Source organism: Lolium rigidum, chromosome 7 (genome assembly GCF_022539505.1).
Source record: "Lolium rigidum isolate FL_2022 chromosome 7, APGP_CSIRO_Lrig_0.1, whole genome shotgun sequence".
Classification (NCBI taxonomy): Eukaryota; Viridiplantae; Streptophyta; class Magnoliopsida; order Poales; family Poaceae; genus Lolium; species Lolium rigidum.
The window spans coordinates 51,927,051-51,949,031 of NC_061514.1; the positions used below are offsets into that span (position 1 = coordinate 51,927,051).

Here is a 21,981-nt window from a genome sequence, read left to right on the forward strand (position 1 = left end):
GATAACAACAAGGAAATATGAAAAATGAAGGACGTACCACTAACAAATCTTGGTACCTGCACAAAGGGGTAATCGCTGCCAAGGAAAACGTGTTTTTCTCACCATGATGAGACAAGTAGTACTTATTCTTCCATTGTAAGTTTGCTTATTCTATATGCCCAATCGTTCGAGTAGTTTCTAACTTGTATTCTCCATGTAGTGATGCAAATGTTTCTTGCAACAAGTTACATGAGATTGATCATAAGTCCATGCTTCTTATTAGGGTGGGAGCCATGCTATTTAGAAATTAGAATATTTTTTAAACAAGGAATTTTAGATTGATATAGGAGGAGCAAACATAGAGAGCCCTAGCCCAACACAAAAACGCAACAAACTAAAGAGGATCAATTTGTTATTTCAGCTAGATATTTCACCCTTCCATGATCCAATTCTTCGTCACATCTTTGATTTTCTGTAGCTATGCCAAATGTATTGATGATTTCTTATTGAAGACCTTGACATTTTTTCCAAAATCTCCCAAATGATTAAAATGATGGCTTATTTGAGCCCCCCTTAGGCCGCCATCCGAGACAGAGAGATGGCATACCAATACTGGAGCACGGTTAGGCACCCTAATCCAAGGTCCTCAATCAGGGAAGGACAAGATAACCAAGAGGTTGTATCCTGCCATACCCTCCTTGAGAAGCATCACCCCGAAGATGATATGCCAAACCATCTCAGGCTGGCATTTGCACAACTGAGAACATCCATGTGAGGCCATCCGTGGATGGCGTGGGGGTTCGAGGTCCAAAGCCTATTTTGGATGGCGGCCTAGGTGAAGAAGCGACACTTCAGTGGCTCCCAGGTCTTCCAAACAATATTTTCTTAATAGAAGGTTGTAGCCCCGAGGAACTGATCCCGTTAGACCGATCTAGTAGGTGATCCATCTAGAGCTATCTATGGCCTTATGAACGCAAGCTTTCTTTGGCTTGGAGACCTCTAAAATCCTTGGATAAATTGACTGTAGAGTTTGTCCATTAAGCCATGAAGAGGATCACAAAGAGACATTCATGCAATCCTCAATGGTGACCCATGTTGCCATGCTGAAGATTTGCCCATCGATATCGTCATTTGGAGTCAAAAGTCTGACCCATGGCTTATCCGGGACCGCCCATTCAAGCCATAGACATTTAAACCGGAGATCCCTAGCAAGCTTCTCGAGGTCAATGATATTGAGGCCCCCAAGGCCCTTGGGGAAACATGTTTGTCCAACCAACCTAGCATTGACCACTAGTAACCTCAGCCTTGCAAGCCCAAAGCATAACACACCTTGTTTTTGTCAAAAGCCCCGAGGGTGGTTTATCCACCTTAATTGTCATGATTAGGAAGATGGGCACCGCTACGGGGATGGATTTTGCAAAGGCTGCGCAACCAGCACGGTCGAAGAGCATGCACAACCATGGAATTAGCCTAGAGGCTGCCTTGTGAGTGCAAGGTTGGAATAGCAAGGTTTTTAATCATATTTTTTTCTCTTATGCAAGTCATATACCATTGTGTTCATTTTCTTCATCTGTGATCTACCGATGGACCATCCAACACCATTGTATGAGCTTTATATGATTCGTGTATTTCGCCTTTTTTGTTTTACCTTTCTTTTGAACTGTTATCGTTTTGGACACCCTTGTTATGAGAGTCCGTGTATAACATATTATAAATTGCACCCGCGTGATGATTTCGTGTACATAATTAAGCGCCTTTTGCCAAGACGAAAACAAATATTTAGTTCGATTGTTGGCTTGTAAGTCTGGAAAGCCAAAAGTAAGCACAATCAAACACACCCTTAGACGACGCATGTATGCAAACAACTATGCCTAGGTAATATATATACATCCCATGTTAGAAAAAATGTTATGTACAATACAGTAATTTTGATGCTGCTACAACAATCCATTTCTACAGTGGGTACCAATGCCTGCACTAAACTAATAACTGATATGATCACACTGCTAGAGTATAGAACGGAACCAAATGCCCACTAGTTAAGCACTTGAGGACCGAGTGTACTGCACGCGTGCTACCTAGGAGAGCCCAGCGGCTCAGAACGCGTTCCAACTCTGCGACATGCCACCCTGCAGCGTGTAGCCGGAGTCGTCGACGCCCCAGTCCGTCTGAGGGTCACCGCCGCTGCCTTGCACCATGTCGCCTAGCAGGTCCCTGAAGCTCTGGAGCGGCAATGGCGCGGCGGGCCAATGGTGCGCTCCCGGTAGGGGACCGGTGGAGTCTTGCTGCCCGTAGCCAACAGCGGCATTGATAGGGGCCTGCAGCGCCGGTGCCACGCCGAGGTCGCTGCTGAGCGAACCTGATGACTCGTCGGAGGCCGGTCTTGGAGCGGCGGCCGTGCTTTTGTAGAACACCCTGCACAGCACCCAGTCCTCCTGCACCGAATATTTTCATCTTAGCACTTTGAATTTGATGGACACTCAAACAAGTGCCCTGTTGCATGCTGGCCTTAATATGAATAATCTCTATTTTTTCCGAGTACTAATCTGTTTTGACCGTGCATGAGGAGCCATGATTGTCATGTGTCCTTAACAGGCGACAGGAAGTACACTGGCAAAAGAAATTGGAAACTTGAGATTCCATTGACAGTTTTTACCGACAATTTAACTGTAAAAAAGAAGAAGTCAAATTGAGGACAAAGAAAGTCAAATGATATAAAATAACCAATTTAGTACACGCAGTGTTGTGTTGTTTAATGCCGCTGATGTATGACGATGGAGCTCACACGAACAACCTTGGACTGGACGTTAATTGGCTTAAACAAAACCTTTGGAACCTTGGTGATATGTGTATGTGTGTACCATGTTTGCATTTCGATAAGACTAGGTCACCTATAATGATTGGCAAGTGGCACATATATATCGACGCATAGATAGCTAGTTAAGTTTATCTTCATATCAGGGAGAGCAGGCAGCACCTACGTAGAGCCTGAATGTGATGAAAATATTTTCTAGCAGTCAAAAGACGAAGCTTCCTTTCTCTACACAAGACAAAAACTAAGGCTCCAACCTATTCCGGTCAAAACTCTCCATCCTAGTCACGCAAAACAAATGGTAGTGGCATAGAATGGCTGCAGGAGCATGCAACTCATCTGATTCGTCTCATGAATAACATGCAAGTGTAGGAGCAGGCGGCATACCCTAAGAGGAGACGGCAACCAGCCGTGGTCGGCGTCGGCGAGCCGCCGACGAACCGCCGGGCAGCCCTCCTCGGCGCGGAACTCGTGCATGACCCACTCCTCCTTGGTTCCCCTGGGGGCTCTCCCTCGGTAGAAGACGAGCGTCTTGCGCATGCCGACGACCGCGCCGCCGGCGCCGGTGATGACGCGGTCCTTGCCGGTGGCCTTCCAGTAGCCGGAGCGCGTGGCGCGGTTGGTGCGCTGCCCCGTCGCGTACTTGCGGTCGTGCAGGCTGAAGAAGTACCACTCCTTGCCGCCCACGCACGCCGCGTCTGCGCGATGTTGTCGAGCCGAGCACATTCAAAAACGACGATGGTGAGACCAGAATCAAGATATATAGGATCAAAGTTTATAGAGTACATCAAGGTTTCGTGGTGTAGTTGGTTATCACGTCAGTCTAACACACTGAAGGTCTCCGGTTCGAACCCGGGCGAAGCCATATTTTTTCAGACGTTTCTTTTTTGCCTTTCTACTCGGTATAATCTGCTAGTACTACTCCTATTTTTTTGGCTGCGGGGACTCCATTGTTCCTACATACATGGTGCAACAGGAGATGCAAGGGACAGATCGTACCTGGAAGCTCCCACGGCTCGCACTTGTTGAGGTCGACGTCCACCATGTCCACGCCACCGCCGCTGCGCCTGCCGGAGAGCTTGGGGCACAGGTAGTCCAGCACGAGCTCCTGGTCCCTCGGGTGGAACCGGAACCCCGGCGGCAGCCTCGCCTCCACCATGCTCATCGAGCTGCTCATTTCGTCTTAGCTTTATCAACAACCTCAAGATCGATCGCGCCCGAGCTGAGGAACAGGCGAGAAAGATAGAGCAGAGAGTGGCAATATCGAACACGATGGGCCCGGTATTAATAGCGAGATCTAGCCATGGTCCTCTCTCCTGATAACCTGACGCAACCACGGCCACTGTTGACGATGCAAATTCTTTTGGACTATTGCTCCATCGGTTTGTCAAAAATTAACTATTCCAAGTACGACCGTTTTGGGGGAAAATATTACTCTACTACAGCAGTAGCAACTAGTATTGTGGATGTATTCTCCTTATCTCGATCAAGTTGTAATTACAGGGTGACATGACGATCAGAGCCTGTTCGTTTGCGTGTCTTTGTGCAATCTCATATATCATCTGCAGTCTTACTTACACCATGGCAAACCGATGAAAAAAGAAACTTCATACTGCCTTTTGCGACTCATGAGACCGTGTCAATCATGTTTAACGTCCGGGAACCGCCAACTGCCTCCTAAGGATCGATGTATTGATTGGGTTAAGATTACTAAGTAGGCGTCGATCCACAGCGACGTCGTCGTCAGAAGAGTTTCCAGGTGAACCTATGCTATGCCTGTTTTGGTAAAATTCCGGCGGAGGAGAAAGGGAGGAAATGGCGCAGCAGCGTAACTGTTGTCGCCGTCGGGAGCGCGGCAATCGGAAGTTGACGAGGCCGCAGTTTTCTCTGTAGATATCCGCTAAACCTGCTGCACTGAACAGCACCATGTCCTTTTCACTTCTCAGTGATAAACCTAAAGCAATCTGCATGTATGCATCTATTTTCGGCCAATTTAGGTCTCAGGAGATGCAGCAGGGACACCGTACAGTGGCGTCGATGGTCGCACAAGCGTGAACTCAAACGGATGGAAAATAGACATGAAAAGGAAAGTCTACTCGCATCGTCAGCTGCTGCTTTCTGGACTTCTGAGAGCATCTCCAGTCGCGTCCCCCAAAGCGTCCCCCAAAGGGATTTGGGGCGCGCCGGACAGAAAATGCGTTCCAGCCGCGTCCCCCAAAGCCCTTTTTTGTCCGGCGCGCCCCTATACGGTGTCCGGCGCCCCGAGCCCGTCCCCGTCCCACAGGGGACGCTCCGGGGACGCCGGACACAACGAAAAGCGAGGCGGGGAGTGGCGGGGCCGACCCGTCAGCGGCACAATTAATTTAAACCTAACCGTCGCCTACCTCGCGACGGAAGTTATTGGCGCGCAGCGACGGTGCAGTTCCCGCAGAGGGCGCAGCGACGCGTCCCGTCGCGCCTAGCTCAAGGTCTTCGACGAGAGGCGCTGCCTCCGGGACTACCACGTCGACAGGGACTCCCACGACGACAGCACCGACGAGGAGGACGACTGAATGAGTGTTGTTTCTTCGCAGCGAATACGTGCACGGAGGTTTCCGCTCGTTCGCCTCATCGGTAGAACCAACAAGGGCACCATCCTCTCGCTGGATTTTCCGAGCTTAGGTGACTGGGTGTGCCCTCGAGTGTCCTTTCTTAGCAGCGAACACAGCAAACCTCCGATGCACGGCCTAGTTAGGTTTAGTTTATTTGCAATATTTTATATTTGTGTCCACCACGGTTCCAACTATGTATTAGTTTGTGGAAACCACGTTCCCAATTATGTATTAGTTTGTGGAAATTAAAATAAAAATACCAAAAAAAGTATTTTAAATGTTTGGGGGCGGCGTTTGGGGGACGCGGCTGGGGAGCGACGTCCCCCAAAGGCGGCACGAACAAAACACGTCCCCCAAACGCTCAATCCGGCGCGGTTTGGGGGACGGTTTGGGGGACGCGACTGGAGATGCTCTGATCACATGATAAATTGGTAACTATAGTTCGGTTTGTCCACTCTTGTGATCGAGGAGATAGTCATGTCAGTCATTTTCAGGGAAGGAGATCCAGTTAGCAAAGAGTGAACCTGCAAGAAGATGTAACCGGGCACTGATTGTGCCACGCAGGTCAGAGCTCCAGAGATGCGCATATTATGAGCGGGTAGCAGACTGTGTGTGTGATAGATACACCTGAACAAAAAGCCATGTCAAGCACGTAAACCAGATCTCCGCGAGGCGCGTTCTGCTTCTGCAAGGTCACCGGCTCCCGGTGAGCAGTCTTGTTAATCTCGCCAAACAATTTCAAGTGGGAGGTTAGCAGCCAGCCAAGTAGCCAATCATCAGCGTGTAAGGTTAATTTACGGAAGCAGTGAGGCTGTTATAAATGAGATACACAATAAACGAAGAACGAAAAGTAAAACACTGCAGGGGACACGAGATTTTAACGTGGAAAACCCTTGCAACACACAAGGGAAAAACCACGGGCGCCGACCAAGAAAACTTCACTATTTCGGTGGTGTTTACAAACGCCGTGGGTGTACAATGATGCGATGATAACCCTAGCGGCGGCTTACAGGGAATATAAATAGGCGGTGGCAACGATCCGTACCTCGCTCCGCTCGTCAGAAGTTAGCCTCCCTTTAGTATATGAATTTGGATCACAAAATAACAAACTCCACCTTGAGACAAATTCCTTGTAGCATGAACTTCAACAATCACCTGAATCAACAAAGAAAACACTTGCTGGCGCCAATAGCCACTTGGGCTAAACAAGTTATACCAACCAAGCTTGAGCAAAGCTCAAACTTGGACACGAGGACAGGCTTAGTCATCATATCAGCAGGATTATCATGAGTACTAATCTTGCATACCTTCACTTTACCTTTTGCAACCACATCTCCGATTGCGTGGTACTTAATATCAATGTGCTTTGTCCTATCATGGAACATCTGATCTTTAGTAAGATAAATAGCACTTTGACTGTCACTCGAACAACTTAATGCAAGAATTATCTCCACAAAGCTCAAGCATATAACCCTTTCAACCAAACAGCCTCTTTACCCGCCTCAACAATAGCCATGTACTCAGCCTCGGTAGTAGATTGTGCAACAAGCATCCCGCAAAGTAGCCTTCCAGCTAACAAGACATCCACCAACAATAAACACATAACCTGTGAGGGACCTTCTCCGATCCAAATCGCCAGCATAATCTGAATCCACATATCCGGCGAGCCCCTCACCAATCCTGCCAAACCTCAAGCAAGCTTTTGATGTGCCGCGAAGGTACTCGAAAATCCACCGAACAGCTTTCCAATGTTCTTTACCAGGATTAGCCATGTATCGATCGACCAAACTCATAGCATATGATAGATCGGGACGTGAACAAACCATGGCATACATCAAGGAACCAACAAGCACTAGAATAGGGAACTCGAGACATGTACTCAATATCATCTTTAGAGCTAGGACATTGCAAAGCTGACAACTTGAAATGAGAAGCAATAGGAGTAGTAACTGACTTTGCATCATGCATATTAAAACGATGAAGAACTTTCTCAATGTACTTTTCCCGACTAAGAAACAACAAACTAGACTTTCTGTCCCTTTTGATTTCCATGCCTAGTATTTTCTTAGCAGGACCAAGATCCTTCATCTCAAACTCACTACTTAATTGATTCTTTAAAGTAGTGATCTCTTTCATGCTCTTGGCAGCAATCAACATATCATCAACATATAGCAGCAAATAAATAGGTGATCCATTAACAAACTTGATATACACACAACTATCATACCGAGATCTCTCAAAACCATGTGTAAGCATAAATGAATCAAACCTTTTATACCCACTGTCGTGGCGACTGTTTCAGACCATAAAGGGACCTCTTTAATTTGCAAACAAGATCCTCCTTACCGGGCACAACATAACCTTCAGAGTTGGTCCATATATATATCCTCCTCCAACTCACCATGCGGAAAGCGGTCTTTACATCTAGCTGCTCAAGCTCAAGATCATGCATAGCAACAATACCAAAGAAAGCACGAATAGAACTATGCTTCACAACCGGGAGAATACATCATTATAATCAACACCTGGAATTTGATCGAAACCTTTTGCTACTAACCTTGCCTTAAACCGTGGAGGCTCATTAGGAGACAAACCTTCCTTTCTTTTGAATATCCACTTGCAGCGGACAGCCTTCTTTTGTTTAGGCAAGTGCACAACATCCCATGTGCCATTCTTCTCAAGCGATTGCATCTCTTCTTGCATCGCACCTACCCACTTCTCTTTATCAACCGAAGCAATGGCTTCGAGTATATGTAGCTGGTTCAATATCATGCTCCACCCGTTCAAGCACAACTCAAAGCATAAACAACAATATCACATTCTTGAATTAATCGGGTAGGAGGTGTAATATTTCTCTTAGGGCGGTCAGCAGCAATAGACCGTCCTTGTCGCTGAACAAAAGGTGGTGAAGGTGGAACATCATTATCATCATTGTTGGTTTCAGGAAACACATTTTCATTCTCCTTTGCGTGCTCCACCTGCACGCCAATTCTGTGCTGCTCATCATCAGAAACATCGGGAGAATCAATATCATCGAAATATCGGTAGACGGACTATCATTAAATATAACCGCCTCATTAAAAACGACATTCCTGCTCAACACAATTTTCTTAGTTTCAGGATTCCATAATCTATATGCCTTAACTCCCGAACCATAACCAAGGAAGATGCACTTAACGAGCCCTTGGCTCCAACTTTCCATTATCAACATGAGCGTAAGCGAGTGCAACCGAAAACTCTCAAATCCGAATAATCAGCGAGCGAACCGGACCATACCTCAATTGGAGTTTTCTTATCAAGTGGAACAGAAGGTGACCTGTTGATGAGATAACATGCGGTGGAGGCTGCTTCAGCCCAAAAACCTCTATGCATCTTTGCATTAGACAACATGCAGCGAGCCCTCGAAATAATGGTCCTGTTCATGCGTTCGACCACGCCATTACGTTGAGGGGTGTACGGAATGGTATGATGTCTTACCATCCCATCATTGCTGCAAAACTCATCAAATTCATTTGAACAAAATTCCATACCATTGTCGAGTACGGAGTATCTTAACCTTCTTTTCAGTTTGGGTTTCTACCATAACTTTCCACTTCTTAAAAGCATTAAAAACATCAGATTTATGTTTCAGGAAATATGGCCACACTTTTCTTGAGTAATCATCAATAATTGTAAGCATGTAATTAGCACCACCATTAGAAGTTCTACGGGACGGACCCCAAACATCAGCGTGTACATAATCTAAAATGCCTTTGGTGGTATGAACGGAAGCATTAAATTTTACTCTTTTATGCTTACCAAAGATGCGAGTGCTCACAGTAACTCAAGATTACCTAAATCGCAGCCATCAATTAGCTCTCTCTTTGCCAATTCTGCCATGCCAAGCTCACTCATATGTCCAAGACGCTTGTGCCAAAGGTTAGTCTTACTAGTTTCATCGGAACTAACAGCAGCAGCAATACCGGGCAAAGTGCTACCTCTAAGGACATATAATTTCGCGAATTCATATCACCAATCATAATAATGAGAGAACCCGATGATACCTTCAAAAGTTTGTTCCCACCTTTGTACTTGTACCCGTCACAATCAAGGGTACTCAAAGAGATCAAATTCCTCGCCATGGAGGGTATGTGTTTCACTCCGTCAACGTGCGTGTCATCCCATCATGGGTCTTGATCCGAACAGAACCAATGCCAACAATGCTCGCACTGGTTGTCATTCCCCACACGCACAAAATCTCCACTCTGCACGTGACTCATAAGAACTGAACCAATCTTTGTTACGAGCAAATATGAAACGAACATGCAGTATCAAGAATCCATTCATCATCACGTGAAACACATGCAGCCAAAACAGCTAAGCAATCTCCATCGAACTATCACTACCGAGCAACAACGAGCAACCTCACCCTTACCGGTGACAACGGCAGCCTTACCATTACCATCATTATTTTTCGGTTGGTAAGTTCCGTTCCTTTTCTCCTTGTTCTGCAGTTTCCAACAATCATCAATATTGTGGCTAGATTTCTTACAATACCTGCGAGAACTTGTCACGTCCTTTGGACTTTGAGCGACCTCTATCGCCCTTGCTCTTATCTCTCGTTGTTGTGGTAGTAGTTATCTCGCTGCTCGGTCCCGCCACGGACCTCTAACGCCTCCGCCTTGGAGGACGAACTTTCAGCTCGCACCATAGATTTCATTTTCTCCTTTTGTTGGAGAGCATCATAAACTTCCGCGAGAGTTAGTTTGTCGCGGCTCAATAATATGGTGTCACGAAAATTACCGAAAGAATTAGGCAGCGAGCATAAAAGAAGAAGACCTAAATCCTCATCCTCATACTTAACTTCTATAGACTGCAAATCGAAACAATCTCTTTCCGGGAAGATAGGTGATTCATTACCGAACCTCCCTCTTGCAACTTATGCGAGAACAGCTTCATCTTCACGTGCAATCTGCCCGTGAGATCCTTGGACAAACAGATCTCCTCTAGTTTGACCCATAACTCGGCGGTGGTTTTCTCCCTGCAGCACTTCCTGCAGAATATTATTGGACGGATGGAGTTGAATCAACGATAAAGCCTTACGATCTTTCCGCTTCTCCGCATCGGTCCAGGTATCCTTCGCTTTCTCGCCGAAAGCATCGATCGCTTCATCCAGATCCGAAGATTGGGCGAGAATCGCCCTCATCTTCACTTGCCACAAAGCAAATCTCGTGGTGTAGTCCAGCTGCGGTAGATCGAACTTCAGTGACGACATCTCGTAAACCCTAGATCCAAAGAACACGGGCTCTGATACCACTTGTTATAAATGAGATACACAATAAACGAAGAACGAAAAGTAAAACACTGCAGGGGACACGAGATTTTAACGTGGAAAACCCTTGCAACACACAAGGGAAAAACCACGGGCGCCAGCCAGCAAAACTTCACTATTTCGGTGGTGTTTACAAACGCCGTGGGTGTACAATGATGCGATGATAACCCTAGCGGCGGCTTACAGGGAATATAAATAGGCGGTGGCAACGATCCGTACCTCGCTCCGCTCGTCAGAAGTTAGCCTCCCTTTAGTATATGAATTTGGATCACAAAATAACAGAGGCGATGCAACCGGACAGCAGAACCTCTTCTCTAGCTCCCAAAAGGAAAAAAGAAAAGAAAAAGGCACTAGCATCGATATTCAGCTAGTTTTGTCAAGTGAAATAACAAGTTGAACATATATATATTCTTGCAAACGTTAAGCTTCAAGCTAGATATCGACAAAGCCTTTGACTCCATCAATCAAGTAGGACATCCGCAATTTGACAAAGATACTTGAAAGTTTTGGGAAATTAACTGGCATGTGCACTAACTTCCAAAAGAGCTCTGTCGTGTCTATTCGATGTAATTGTGTTGAGCTTCATGAAATTCTTGACGGCATCTCGGCAACAAGTGTCTCCTTCTCTTTGAAATATCTTGGGCTCCCACTATCGGTTTGACAAGTAAAACAAGTTGATTCCAATACCTTGAAGATAAATGTGCCCGGAAGATCCTCCTTGAGTGGCAAGTACATCACCACGGCCGGCCGTTCAGCCCTTCTGAAATCGGTTATAGCAGCCCAAGCCACATACTATCTCACTTCCCTCGTCATTCGGCTAGGCATACTAAAATTCATCAACAAGAGGGCTTTCCTTTGGTCCGCCAACAACACCACCACCAGAGCAAAATGTAAGGTCAATTGAGAGACGGTGTGCCACCCAACTAAGCTTAGAGGGTTTGGATTCATGAATTTGGATAAGTTTGCCACGACCCTTCGTATTGGTTGGCCCTGGCTTGAGTGGAAGGACCCCACTAAAATTTAGATTGACTCATGCAACCCATGTTCCGAGGAGGATATGAAAATCTTCTACGTTGCCTCTTCCATCACCATTGGCAACGGGTGCAAGGCATCTTTTTGGGAGGCCACTTGGCTTCATGGGAGAAAATCTAAAGAGGTTGCCCTTCTCATCTTTGCAATCTCTAGAAGGAAATCTTGGAAGGTCGACCATGCTTTGAAAGATAACACTTGGGTTGCTAAAATTAAAATGGGAGACAACTTAACCATGCAACATTTAGTGCAATTCGGAGAGCTTTGGGTTCAATTGCAAGACGTGCATCTTAATGAGGATCCATGATGAAATTACTTGGAAGCTATTAGCAAGTGAGAAATACTCGGAATAGTCGGCTTATGAGGTGCACTTCCTTGGATCCATCTCCTTGATGGTCCACAAGACAGTCTGGAAAGCTTGGGCCTCTCCAAAGGCTAAATTTTTCGCTTGACTCCAAACACAAAATCAAATTTAGACGGCGGATCACCTCCAAAAACGAGGTTTGCAAAATTATGGTTTGTGCCCTTTTGCAAGCAAACAACAGAGTCGGTTTGCCACTTCTTGATCAACTGTCACAACATCGTACGCCTTTGGAGATTCATTCAAGATTCGTTGGGCATCCTCGACATACAACCATCCCTTTGGGCTAGTCTTTCAATCAAGCATTGGTGGAGCATGATGAAAAGTGGCTCCATGCCACACCGCAAAGCTGTCGCCTCCGTCACTCTACTAGTCACTTGGGATCTTTGGAGCGAACGCAATGTGCGGGTTTTCCACCACAAACATGTGCCGCATTTAGTTATTCAAGATAAAATTAAGAGTGAAACCCATTTATGGGTAACCGTGGAAGCCAAGCGTTTGGGTGAAATAATGCTTGAAGAGTAGTCCTTTTTTTTCGTTTCTTTGGTTTAGACTATCTTGTCAAAATACTTTCGAAAAAAGCTTCATATTTCTGAATCATTGTACAAGAGATGCGCAAATGTATCACAGACACGGATTTTCATCTGAACATGGTACTGCTACTGACCCCTATGCCAAGGAATAATACTGGACGATGATAGTGCATTGCGTGTTAGGGTAATATGAAAGAAACTTCCTCCATTCACGGTTTCAGATAAGATTGAACACAACTATTAGTAGCACGCGGTGAAGTGATCTGAGCTGGCATTCTCTGAACCTGTCGAAGAAGTTAAATTGCAGCTTTGGCGCCATCTGTAACGTACCCTGCAGCAAATGTCACACGTGCACATTTTGCGACGAATCGGCCGATGATCCAATTAGCGAGCTAACCTGCGAAGACGTGTGAATGATTCGCCGGGTTGACATTTCTCATTGCATATAAAAATAGGGTTAATTAACTCGTCGAGAGGATTTAGGAAACAACACCTCTATTGTGCACAAACCAGATAAGATAACTGCACAGGCTTGAAAAGGAAATCCTTTCTTCCGTGAGTGTTCGGTACGGGTACTTGTCAGAGGTGCTGACTAAGGACAAAAAGGTAAGAACGAGAAAATGTCTAGTGCTACTGAAACGTTGTGGAAAATCATGTGAAAAACTGGCAACACATATACACCCCCTTTGTGATTCTTTTTTCCATTGTCTATTTTTGGTACAAATAGGTGAATATTTTGAAAACATGAAGAAAAAATTCTTAGGTAGATGAACGTTTTACTTCCTTCCTTTTATTTTATTGATTTATATGGATCTTGTATGAGACCCATGTAAACTTCTGTGGTATCCCGTTGACATCTCTTTAACGTACGTGAAGTATTTTAAATGCATGCAGGTTTTTAATATGCTGCAAATTTTTTGTTATATGTGTGCATTCTCTGTTTTCGCAATATTTTTTTATCACAACAATATTTTCTCAAATTTAGAAGTATAGTTTTTAGAATATGTGAATTTTTGTTTTTCATATACAAAAAACTTATTTTTAGCAACAACCAAAAATGTATTTTCAGTTATTAATATGATTATAAAAATTAAACCAATAAATATATTTTCAAGATTAATATGGAGACATAAAGAAAACTATACCCGGTAGTTGGTGCTAAATATCGACCCACGTGAGGCCGCCTGTAGGCGAGCGGTCCCTGCGGCTCACAACAAGCAACATGGGATCCCTGAGCAATTTATTTTTGTTATTAATGAATCATAAAAATATAAACTTTATATTTATTTTATAAATCCATATTAATAATTGAAAAATATTATATGTCACAAACAAAAATTTCCCATGTCAAATTAGTGATCATTTCGTGAATCACGTGAATATACTTTTTATGAAACCTTGATCATGTTTGGAACCTATGTGAACATTTTCTCGAACCATGAGCCTTTTTCGAATCCATATGCAAACTTTGTTTGGACCCATGAACCTGCATATTTTCGAATCTTGTAATCTACTATTTTGGAAACCATAAACCTACCTTTTTTAAAATCATGAACATTTTTCAAATGTCTCGTGATTTTTTTGAACTCCGTGAACATTTTTTTAAAATATTGAACTTTGAATCGGTGTACCTACATTTAAAAAATCATGAACACTTCTTTGAACTGTGTGAACATCTTTCTGAGCCCGTGAATATTTCTAATCCGCGGACGTACTTTCTACCATGACCATCTTTTTGAACTCCATGAATATTAAAAAAAATCATACACGCCTTTCTGGGATATATTAACATTTATTCGAATAAAAAATATTTTATAATTTTCAGTAACTCCAAGTAATGATGAATGTAAAATTACAAATAGAAAAGTAGAAGAGTAAATTTTATAAAAACAAAAAAATGAGGAAAAAAAGAGGAAAACTTTACCTTATTGGGCCCGCCTCACAGTATAAGTTATTAATGCGGAGCTTCCCTAGTGCAAGCTTAAACCGGCGAATAGAGTGCTTGCTAAATCGGCCCAGGAAGATATAGCAGATCGCCTTAAAAGGGGCCGTAGAGTGCTTGCTAAATCGGCCTTTTCAGTTTTTGGTGCATGCTAAGAAGATCATTCATCTTCTTCTCTGAAACTACTACGAACATCTCCGGTTGATGATGGAGGCATGGAGCACCTGTAACAGAGGCGATACATCAAGCACTTGACTGCGGTACATCATGCGCTCCTCTCAAAGTTCAATCCATGACCCACTATGATCTGTCGTTCTGTCGAAGCGAAGACAAAACCATAAAATGGATGATGATGCGGTGTTTCAGTGTATCAGTCGCCACTATACATGGTTGATGATCGCTAGCCAGCTCGCTGCTTTCCAGAGGCAAAAAAACGCTCCGTCTGGTGGAAATGATTGGCGCCGCATCGGCGAGGCGCCTTTCCTTTCGGCCTGTCCGCCAAACATTCTCCATGAGATTGAGCGGCATGATGGTGCTTCGTCTTTACGGAATTATAGGGCTCGAGTGAAGGAGATGATGGGGCTTTAGTTGTTAAAGGAAGGGTTAGCTAGCAGTAGCTAGGCCATGTTGAAAGAAAAGCTCGGTCTGTTCCCTCTCCCCGGAGGCGTGGCCGGCCGGAGGGACCCAGGCCATGGCCAAACCGCCGGGCATCTTCGCTCACATGCGTTACCGGTGAGAGCAAATGAAGGAGGTTTGGTGTCTGTTTGCTGTACCTGTACTACGTTGGATGGGCTTTTTGGAGCGCAACCGTCGGTCCGTGACTTGCAGCTCCTAAACACGTTTGGTGCTGCCTGTACCGGCAAATTACTAGTGCTACGTGGGATTTTCTTTTGGCCTCCTTTTTGGAGTAGTTAGCAACCAGCCAAATTTAAGTTCCATTCGGTTAACGACCTTCTGGCCTGAAAAAATATCCAAATATATTATGCCGCATCTTTTGCTACTATGTCAATTAATATTGGGATGTTAAACCAACTCTCTATAATACTCCAGAAGAGTGGAGACTTTTGGTACTAGGCACCACCGATCTAATGTTTTAAAAAAAATCAAAAATCACATTTAAGAGCTTTAAAATTATTTGAAATAAAGATCCAGTTTTACCCGCAAGAATAAAAAAAAAACTAAAAATCCGGATGTAGCAAAAAAATTACCCCACAAATGTGTAAAATACCAATTTTAAAAATTGTATTTTGAGCTGCACAAACATGGCGAACATGTGGATCTTAGTATGCGTATTTTCAAATCTCTAAATTTTATCCAATTTTTTCATTTTTGTGTAGCCCGCAGCAGAAAGAATTTCTTATGTAAATTATGCATGCTTGTAGGTTGCATCATTGACTATGTCCAGATTATTTTTAATCAAATTTAAAAGTTAGAAATATAATTCATATTTTTTCAGAAAAATGAATGAGTGCTAGAACTCAGTAGCCAAAAACACTATTCGTAGAAGAGAATATTAATTATGTAAAGCAAGAGGGCTCCTGCCGCAAAGAAGCGGTCAAGAGGCAATCTGCATGACCATCAGGCACCAATGATGTCGCCTCTGGTTCCCTTGGCCTCTGTCGGCCGATAAGGCGACGAGGGGGGTGGGGGGGGGGACCACAAACCAATATGTCAAGTTCTGTAGGGTGTTTGAGATATTCGCCTCTAGTGAAGGGGTATCAGCGGCGATGAGAATAAACGTCCTTTAGCCCGCCTAGGATTGCAATTTTTTTGGGGGGGAACATCGATGGACTGGATTTTGGAGTCGATCAGCGGGTATTAGGTATGTGTGATAAGTGTCTGTCTACGATGCTTGCGTTCTGTGGAGTGGATAATGTCGCGACGTATTGGTGTCCTCAAGTTACGCCTTTGAAGCTTAGCAAGGTCTGGCTTCATCGAGCACTTGAGAGTTTGGTGCACCCTAGAGAACCAACATGTCGTTGGATGGTTAGGAGGACACTGGCATCCCTAGTTCACCAGGGATCAAACCCCAGGTTTGACACTATCCTATCTCGGTACTAGCTTTTCCGGGATGGCGAGATCGTGGTCGCCGACATCTTCTAGTCTATGTTGACTACTTCCTAGCCGTTGCTTCTACAAGCGTATGGGTTTTTCTTCGACACGGGCTTTGCTACGCCGAAAGCCTAGAGCTAGTATCGAACTTTGCTCATGGCTCGCCATCAAGAGATGCGGAAAGAAAGATGGTGTTGAACCTTTCAAGAAGTTGTTTTGTTTTCCTTGTAAGGATGCTCTTGTAAGTGGACTTGGCCATTTCCGCAAAAAAGAGAACAGAATATTAATTAATAAAACATGATAGGAAGGAGCCATTGCATTTGTCCACTGCTGCTACTTCGCCATGTCAAGTTTTGTAGGTTCGGTACGTCCGGTTTGATCCATGGGCAGGTCTACACGTACTGCTAGATTCTTTTCGCTTTGTCTTCGAGCAAATTAACTAAAATGAGTCTGCGCCAAGAAGAAGCCAATGAGATAAGATAACCAAACCAATAAATCAGTGAGTTGAATAGCTGATCCCTGGCAAAATTAATACTGGAGGTGGGTGGCCAAACCCAACTTGGGAGCGCCTTTGTTTGATTGATTTTGATTTTTGGACCGTTTCCTTCACCACCTTCTCGTGTTTGCTTCAGAATATAAAAATTCTTTCTGGTTTGATCTTGCGCCTGTGCTGTCGTTTTGATCGGCGCCTACAGTAGGCGCGTCTTTATCGCTCTACGGCCATACGGCAGCATTGCGATCGCATACGTACATTGAAAGATTTAGTGAAGGAGCTTTTTGGTGAATCTTCAATGCGATCGATTCGTAGTACTGCGCGGATAGCTGATCTTACAATTCAGTCGTGCACGCATACTGAAACGGGGTATCAGAATTAATGTACACGCCCGGTCGCAGTATATTTAATTGTCATTCGATGCCACGTACTTTGGAGAGAACGTACGAGGCCTAACAGATCTCATATGTACGTTCTTTTTATCCAGGAAGTTAGAGGAGTTTTTTCAAGTTCTAGCATAGTTTACATTAGGCGGGATGCAGATCAGGCAGCCCATCTATGCGCAAAATAAGCTAGTGTAGACATGAGAAGGTGTATGTCGATTAACTATATATAACCTAGACTTCCTTGCTAATACTCTTTTAAGTGTGACTATAATCCTATCGTTTAAATTAATAAAGCTTCAAATTCAAAAAAAAGGTATTCCACCTCCTTCGGTGTGCCTTACCGGAGCCTAGAGAGGTTGGGAACCCGATTTATGTATGAAGTTAATACAAGTAGTGTTTTTAACGGATTTGGTAGTTGTAAGTCTTATTTTTGGTATACGCTTAAATGAAATGAAAATGAACGCATCTACAATAAATGATCTCCGGTTCCTCATTCGATGACAAGATCTTCCTCCCGGTGTCGATGGTGTTGGAATATTACAATTTTCTAGGTATAGACTTTTAGATCCTCCTACTTTGCCATATCGAATTTGGAGGTGCATTCAGCTGCATTTAGAAAAGTACAAGATTGTGACATGGAAGAATGTTTTTTCAAGATCTATCAGTTTCTTTAGTACTTTATTTTATAATCGATGGAGGCACCTTGTGTATCTTTACCATGTACTATTTGCTACTATAAATATATATGATATTGATTGTTAAAAAAATGGTAGAATGTTTGTCCATGATAGGATGTTGTGCAACCTGGACCCTAGAGATGCAAGTGGGTTAATGTTAGGGTATCGAAAGTTTACCCTATGAAAAGTTCAAAAAAATGAGTTATTATTTTTTAAACTTAAAACATAGAGATGCAAGTGGTTCAATTTTTTTTGTATTTTTTGCCCTCCGTAGTTTAGAAAATGGGCTAACTTTTCGAAGATAAATACATCATTTTGGCTGCCATGAGGATATGCTCCTAATTTTTATAATAAATTTAAAACATATTAAAAATGTTGAAAAATAATCCGACAAAAAATGTCGCACGTGTATCTTAATGGACTATGTGCTTCCAAAGTTGTTTCCGAGAAATTGATAATTTTTGTGTCATGTGTAAAAAACACAAATTTCGGTGCTAAAAAAGGTCTTCATAAGAATATTTTCTTATATTTTTTACACAAGACACAAAAAAATGTCGATTTTTCACAGAACTTGGCGTGCGCATATAGAATGTCGACATGTAGGCGCAAAAACTTTGTTCCGAATTTTTTAATATTTTAAAATGTTTTTTCCGACAACATGAGCTGCACCCTACATCAAAATTGACTAGATATGGATGAGGATGGGAATATTGGTCAAGCAGATGATATTTATCCTATTAGATGGATATTGTTTTCAGAATTATCCTACGACTTCAAAGAGGATTATCCGATATGTCAACCCCAAATACCAGAACAACATAGTTAGTCCACCGGCCCAACTATACATGCTACCTTTGCGAACTCTAACATGCTTTTGTCAATATTGCATATTTGTACTATTATTATTGCTTGTTGTAAATGTGATGGGATATATTTGGATTATCCAGATACTATGTCAGCACACAAGCTGATGTGTTGTACTACTCCGTTTCGAAAAGCGCATAGTTTTTTTTTTGTATGGAGTCAAACAAATTTTAGTTTGATCAAACTTATAGAAAATATGTCGAGAACTATAATGCTATGTAGATATGATATTATTATGTATGTCATGATGTATCCGATAGCATTAATTTGACATGGTAGATATTGATACTGTTTTTTTTTTCTCTAAAAACTTACTCATAGTTTACATTGTTGGAGTTTCAAAAAAAATACACGTCTTATTTTATGGGACGGAGGTAATACAAAGAAGCATGCAACTTTCACTATAATCACCCTTTTTGGTCACCCTTTTTCTTACATAAATAATAATTTTATATGTGTATTTGTTTAATTATCCTCTTTCAATCCAAGTCGGCACCAAGTCCTTTTAGTATCCACAGTTCAATTTATATGTATTTAGATCCGCATCCAACTATTATCCGCTACAATTTCAATCTAAAAAACAACGGTAAAAACATGATAATAAAAATATCCAATCTGATTCGATCGGTTTACAGCTCGACGGCTTAGAGGATGCAGCCGAGATGACAGGTGGTCCGTAAAACGTTCGTAGAACTGCCCATCGATACTCTAGATTAAATACTCCTTCTGTCCCACGAAAATTATCTAAGATTTATCAAAACTTATATGTATCTAGTCATGAATCGAGTACATATTCTTCATGAAAAGTAGTTGTGCCAATCCCCATGGATTTAGCCAGTTCCTACCAGCTGTACAGTGCATGGGGCACAAGCACAACTGGTTGTGGTCAACCACTCTCCCATTTCGCCAAAGACATCAGCCGACGTCGGCACCGGTTTTGCCTCGTATACCTTCTTCCCTGGTTTGGATCCTTTCGCCCGCAACCCGCTAAGTCGAGCCCACCGCATATATACGGAGCATTCGTTCGTTGACACGGCGACCAAGTTAAACAACTCCTCGCCACCGGCGGGCCACCGACGGTAACCGTACTCGCTGCCTCCGTCGGTCTCACGTGTTAATGCTCTGCCGCAGCCGCCGGCAATGACCGCCGCCGTCGCCGTGTCCGCGCCTGATCCCTTCTCCTTCCACCCCTCCATCGCGCCATTGCCGCCACCTCCGGCGGACGCCGAGGGCAGCGACTTCGAGTTCCGCATCCCCGCGGCAGCGGCCGTGCTCTCCGCCGCCGACGAGCTCTTCTCCGGCGGGAAGCTCGTGCCTCTCCTCCCGCCGCCGCCTGCGCCGCTTCCCTCTCTTTCCTGCTCCCCTCCGCCGTGCCAGGAGGAGGAGCCCCTCCCGGAGCCCGCCTCCCCTCGCGCCCCGCGCTGCGCCGGGCGGCGGTGGCGCGATCTCCTCCTCCTCGTCACCAAGAAGCCCAAACCCGCCGGCGAGGGTGCGTGTCGCACGGAAGCGTCTCTGGGACGCCGGCCGCTCCTCTCCCGCGACTCCTCCTCGTCCTCCTCGGCCTCCTCCTGCGACTCCGGCGGCAGGACCGCGCGCCGGCCGCCCCCGCCGTCGCGGTCCCCGCTGCGCACGCGCTCCGCGCCCGTGGCCAGCCTCCTCCACCTCATCTCCAGCAAGCATCCCGGCGACTGCAGGAACGGCGCGCCGCCCAGGCGGCAGCCGCTCCTGACCCGCGTCTCCTCCTCGTCCTCGGCATCCTCCTCGGACTCCGGCAGGACCTCCCGCGCGCCGTGGCATCCGCGCGCCCCCGCCCGGCATCGCCCCGCGGTGGCCGCCGAGAGCCCCCGCGTCAGCGCGTCCGGCCGCGTCGTGTTCCGGGGCCTCGAGCGGTGCTCCAGCACGCCCGCGGGGGCGGGCATCGGCGGCGGGGCGCGGCGACCGCGGCCCAGGGGCATGGAGCGGTCCTACTCGACCAATGTGCGCGTGGATCCGGTGATCAACGTCTTCGGGTTCGGGCATCTGTTCTTTCCGTCCTCGCCGGCCAAGGAGAAGAAGACGGACGTCGCCGGCCGGAGGAACAGGCCGGAGAAGCTGGCGATCGTGCTCAGAGATCCGCAGGATTAGGTGGTGGCCGTGCTGGAAAATAATGCATCAGATTCTTCTTGTCGCCGATCATTCTTGATGTTTTGTGCAAATTTTTCTTTTCTTTTTCAGTTGCTGTAATATACACCACGCCGGTTGTTAGAACTAGATCTCCCAAGTGTTTTTCAGTGACTCTGAATCTACTCTGAACTCGTTTCAGAACGTCTCCATGAACATAATAAGAACACCACGGTTACAAAATCCAGCTAGATTCAAGCTTGAAGAGCATCCATGAGAAATTGTACATCAAGATGCCATGTGTGTACTTTTAAAAACTGGAAACCAAGATGTAATGTCAAATCACAACAGTTGGAGCAACGGGACAGCAAAGTTTTTGAAATATTTGTGGGTGTCCCCGACAGTAGAATAGAATAGGGTGCAGTGACTGGCCTGCTGCAGCTTGGCAGGAAGGAGAAGTGCGTGGAGATGGATAGGCCCCGTGATCTGTGCTCTGCTAGCTGCCCCCACCCTCCCCACCGGTGCTACAATTCAAATGCCTTTTAAATTTGTACTATATGCACTGACAGACCTGCATATGCATTCCGGGTTTTTTTTTTTTCAAAGAGAAACGTGCATGGGCAGTATGGGATGGTTCTGATTTGAAATCGTTCCTTTACTCGTAGTGTTGGCGACAGACATGAGGATCTCTCGGGAGTCGGGACTGATGGGTTGATGGCTCCTACTATGCTTCCTACCAGGCTACCACCTGGTGATTTTGACCAAGATATGGTTATTTGGTGGAAAAAGTCTATTTGAAACCTTGAACTCGTAGAGGTTTGGTGAGATGAACCCTGAACTTTAAATCCTTG

General features: G+C 44.9%; 2 protein-coding genes and 1 non-coding gene across 3 annotated transcripts; 2 read left to right on the forward strand and 1 right to left on the reverse strand.

Annotated features, from left to right (window-relative positions):
- Window positions 1-2,075: 2,075 nt before the first annotated feature.
- On the reverse strand, window positions 2,076-3,968 carry LOC124671346 (NAC domain-containing protein 21/22-like). The gene is made up of 3 exons (XM_047207728.1): window positions 3,791-3,968; window positions 3,179-3,489; window positions 2,076-2,414 (listed from the first exon to the last, which is right to left on the reverse strand). Exons 1-3 carry the CDS (start codon window positions 3,966-3,968, stop codon window positions 2,076-2,078), a joined length of 828 nt encoding a protein of 275 aa, XP_047063684.1.
- TRNAV-AAC lies at window positions 3,583-3,656 on the forward strand. Its single transcript has one exon. It is a non-coding gene; the product is annotated as a tRNA-Val (tRNA).
- A 16,202-nt stretch (window positions 3,969-20,170) lies between the features above and the next one.
- LOC124671347 (uncharacterized protein KIAA1522-like) lies at window positions 20,171-21,282 on the forward strand. Its single transcript, XM_047207729.1, has one exon. It carries the CDS (start codon window positions 20,171-20,173, stop codon window positions 21,152-21,154), a length of 984 nt encoding a protein of 327 aa, XP_047063685.1. The 3' UTR covers window positions 21,155-21,282.
- The last annotated feature ends 699 nt before the right edge of the window (window positions 21,283-21,981 follow it).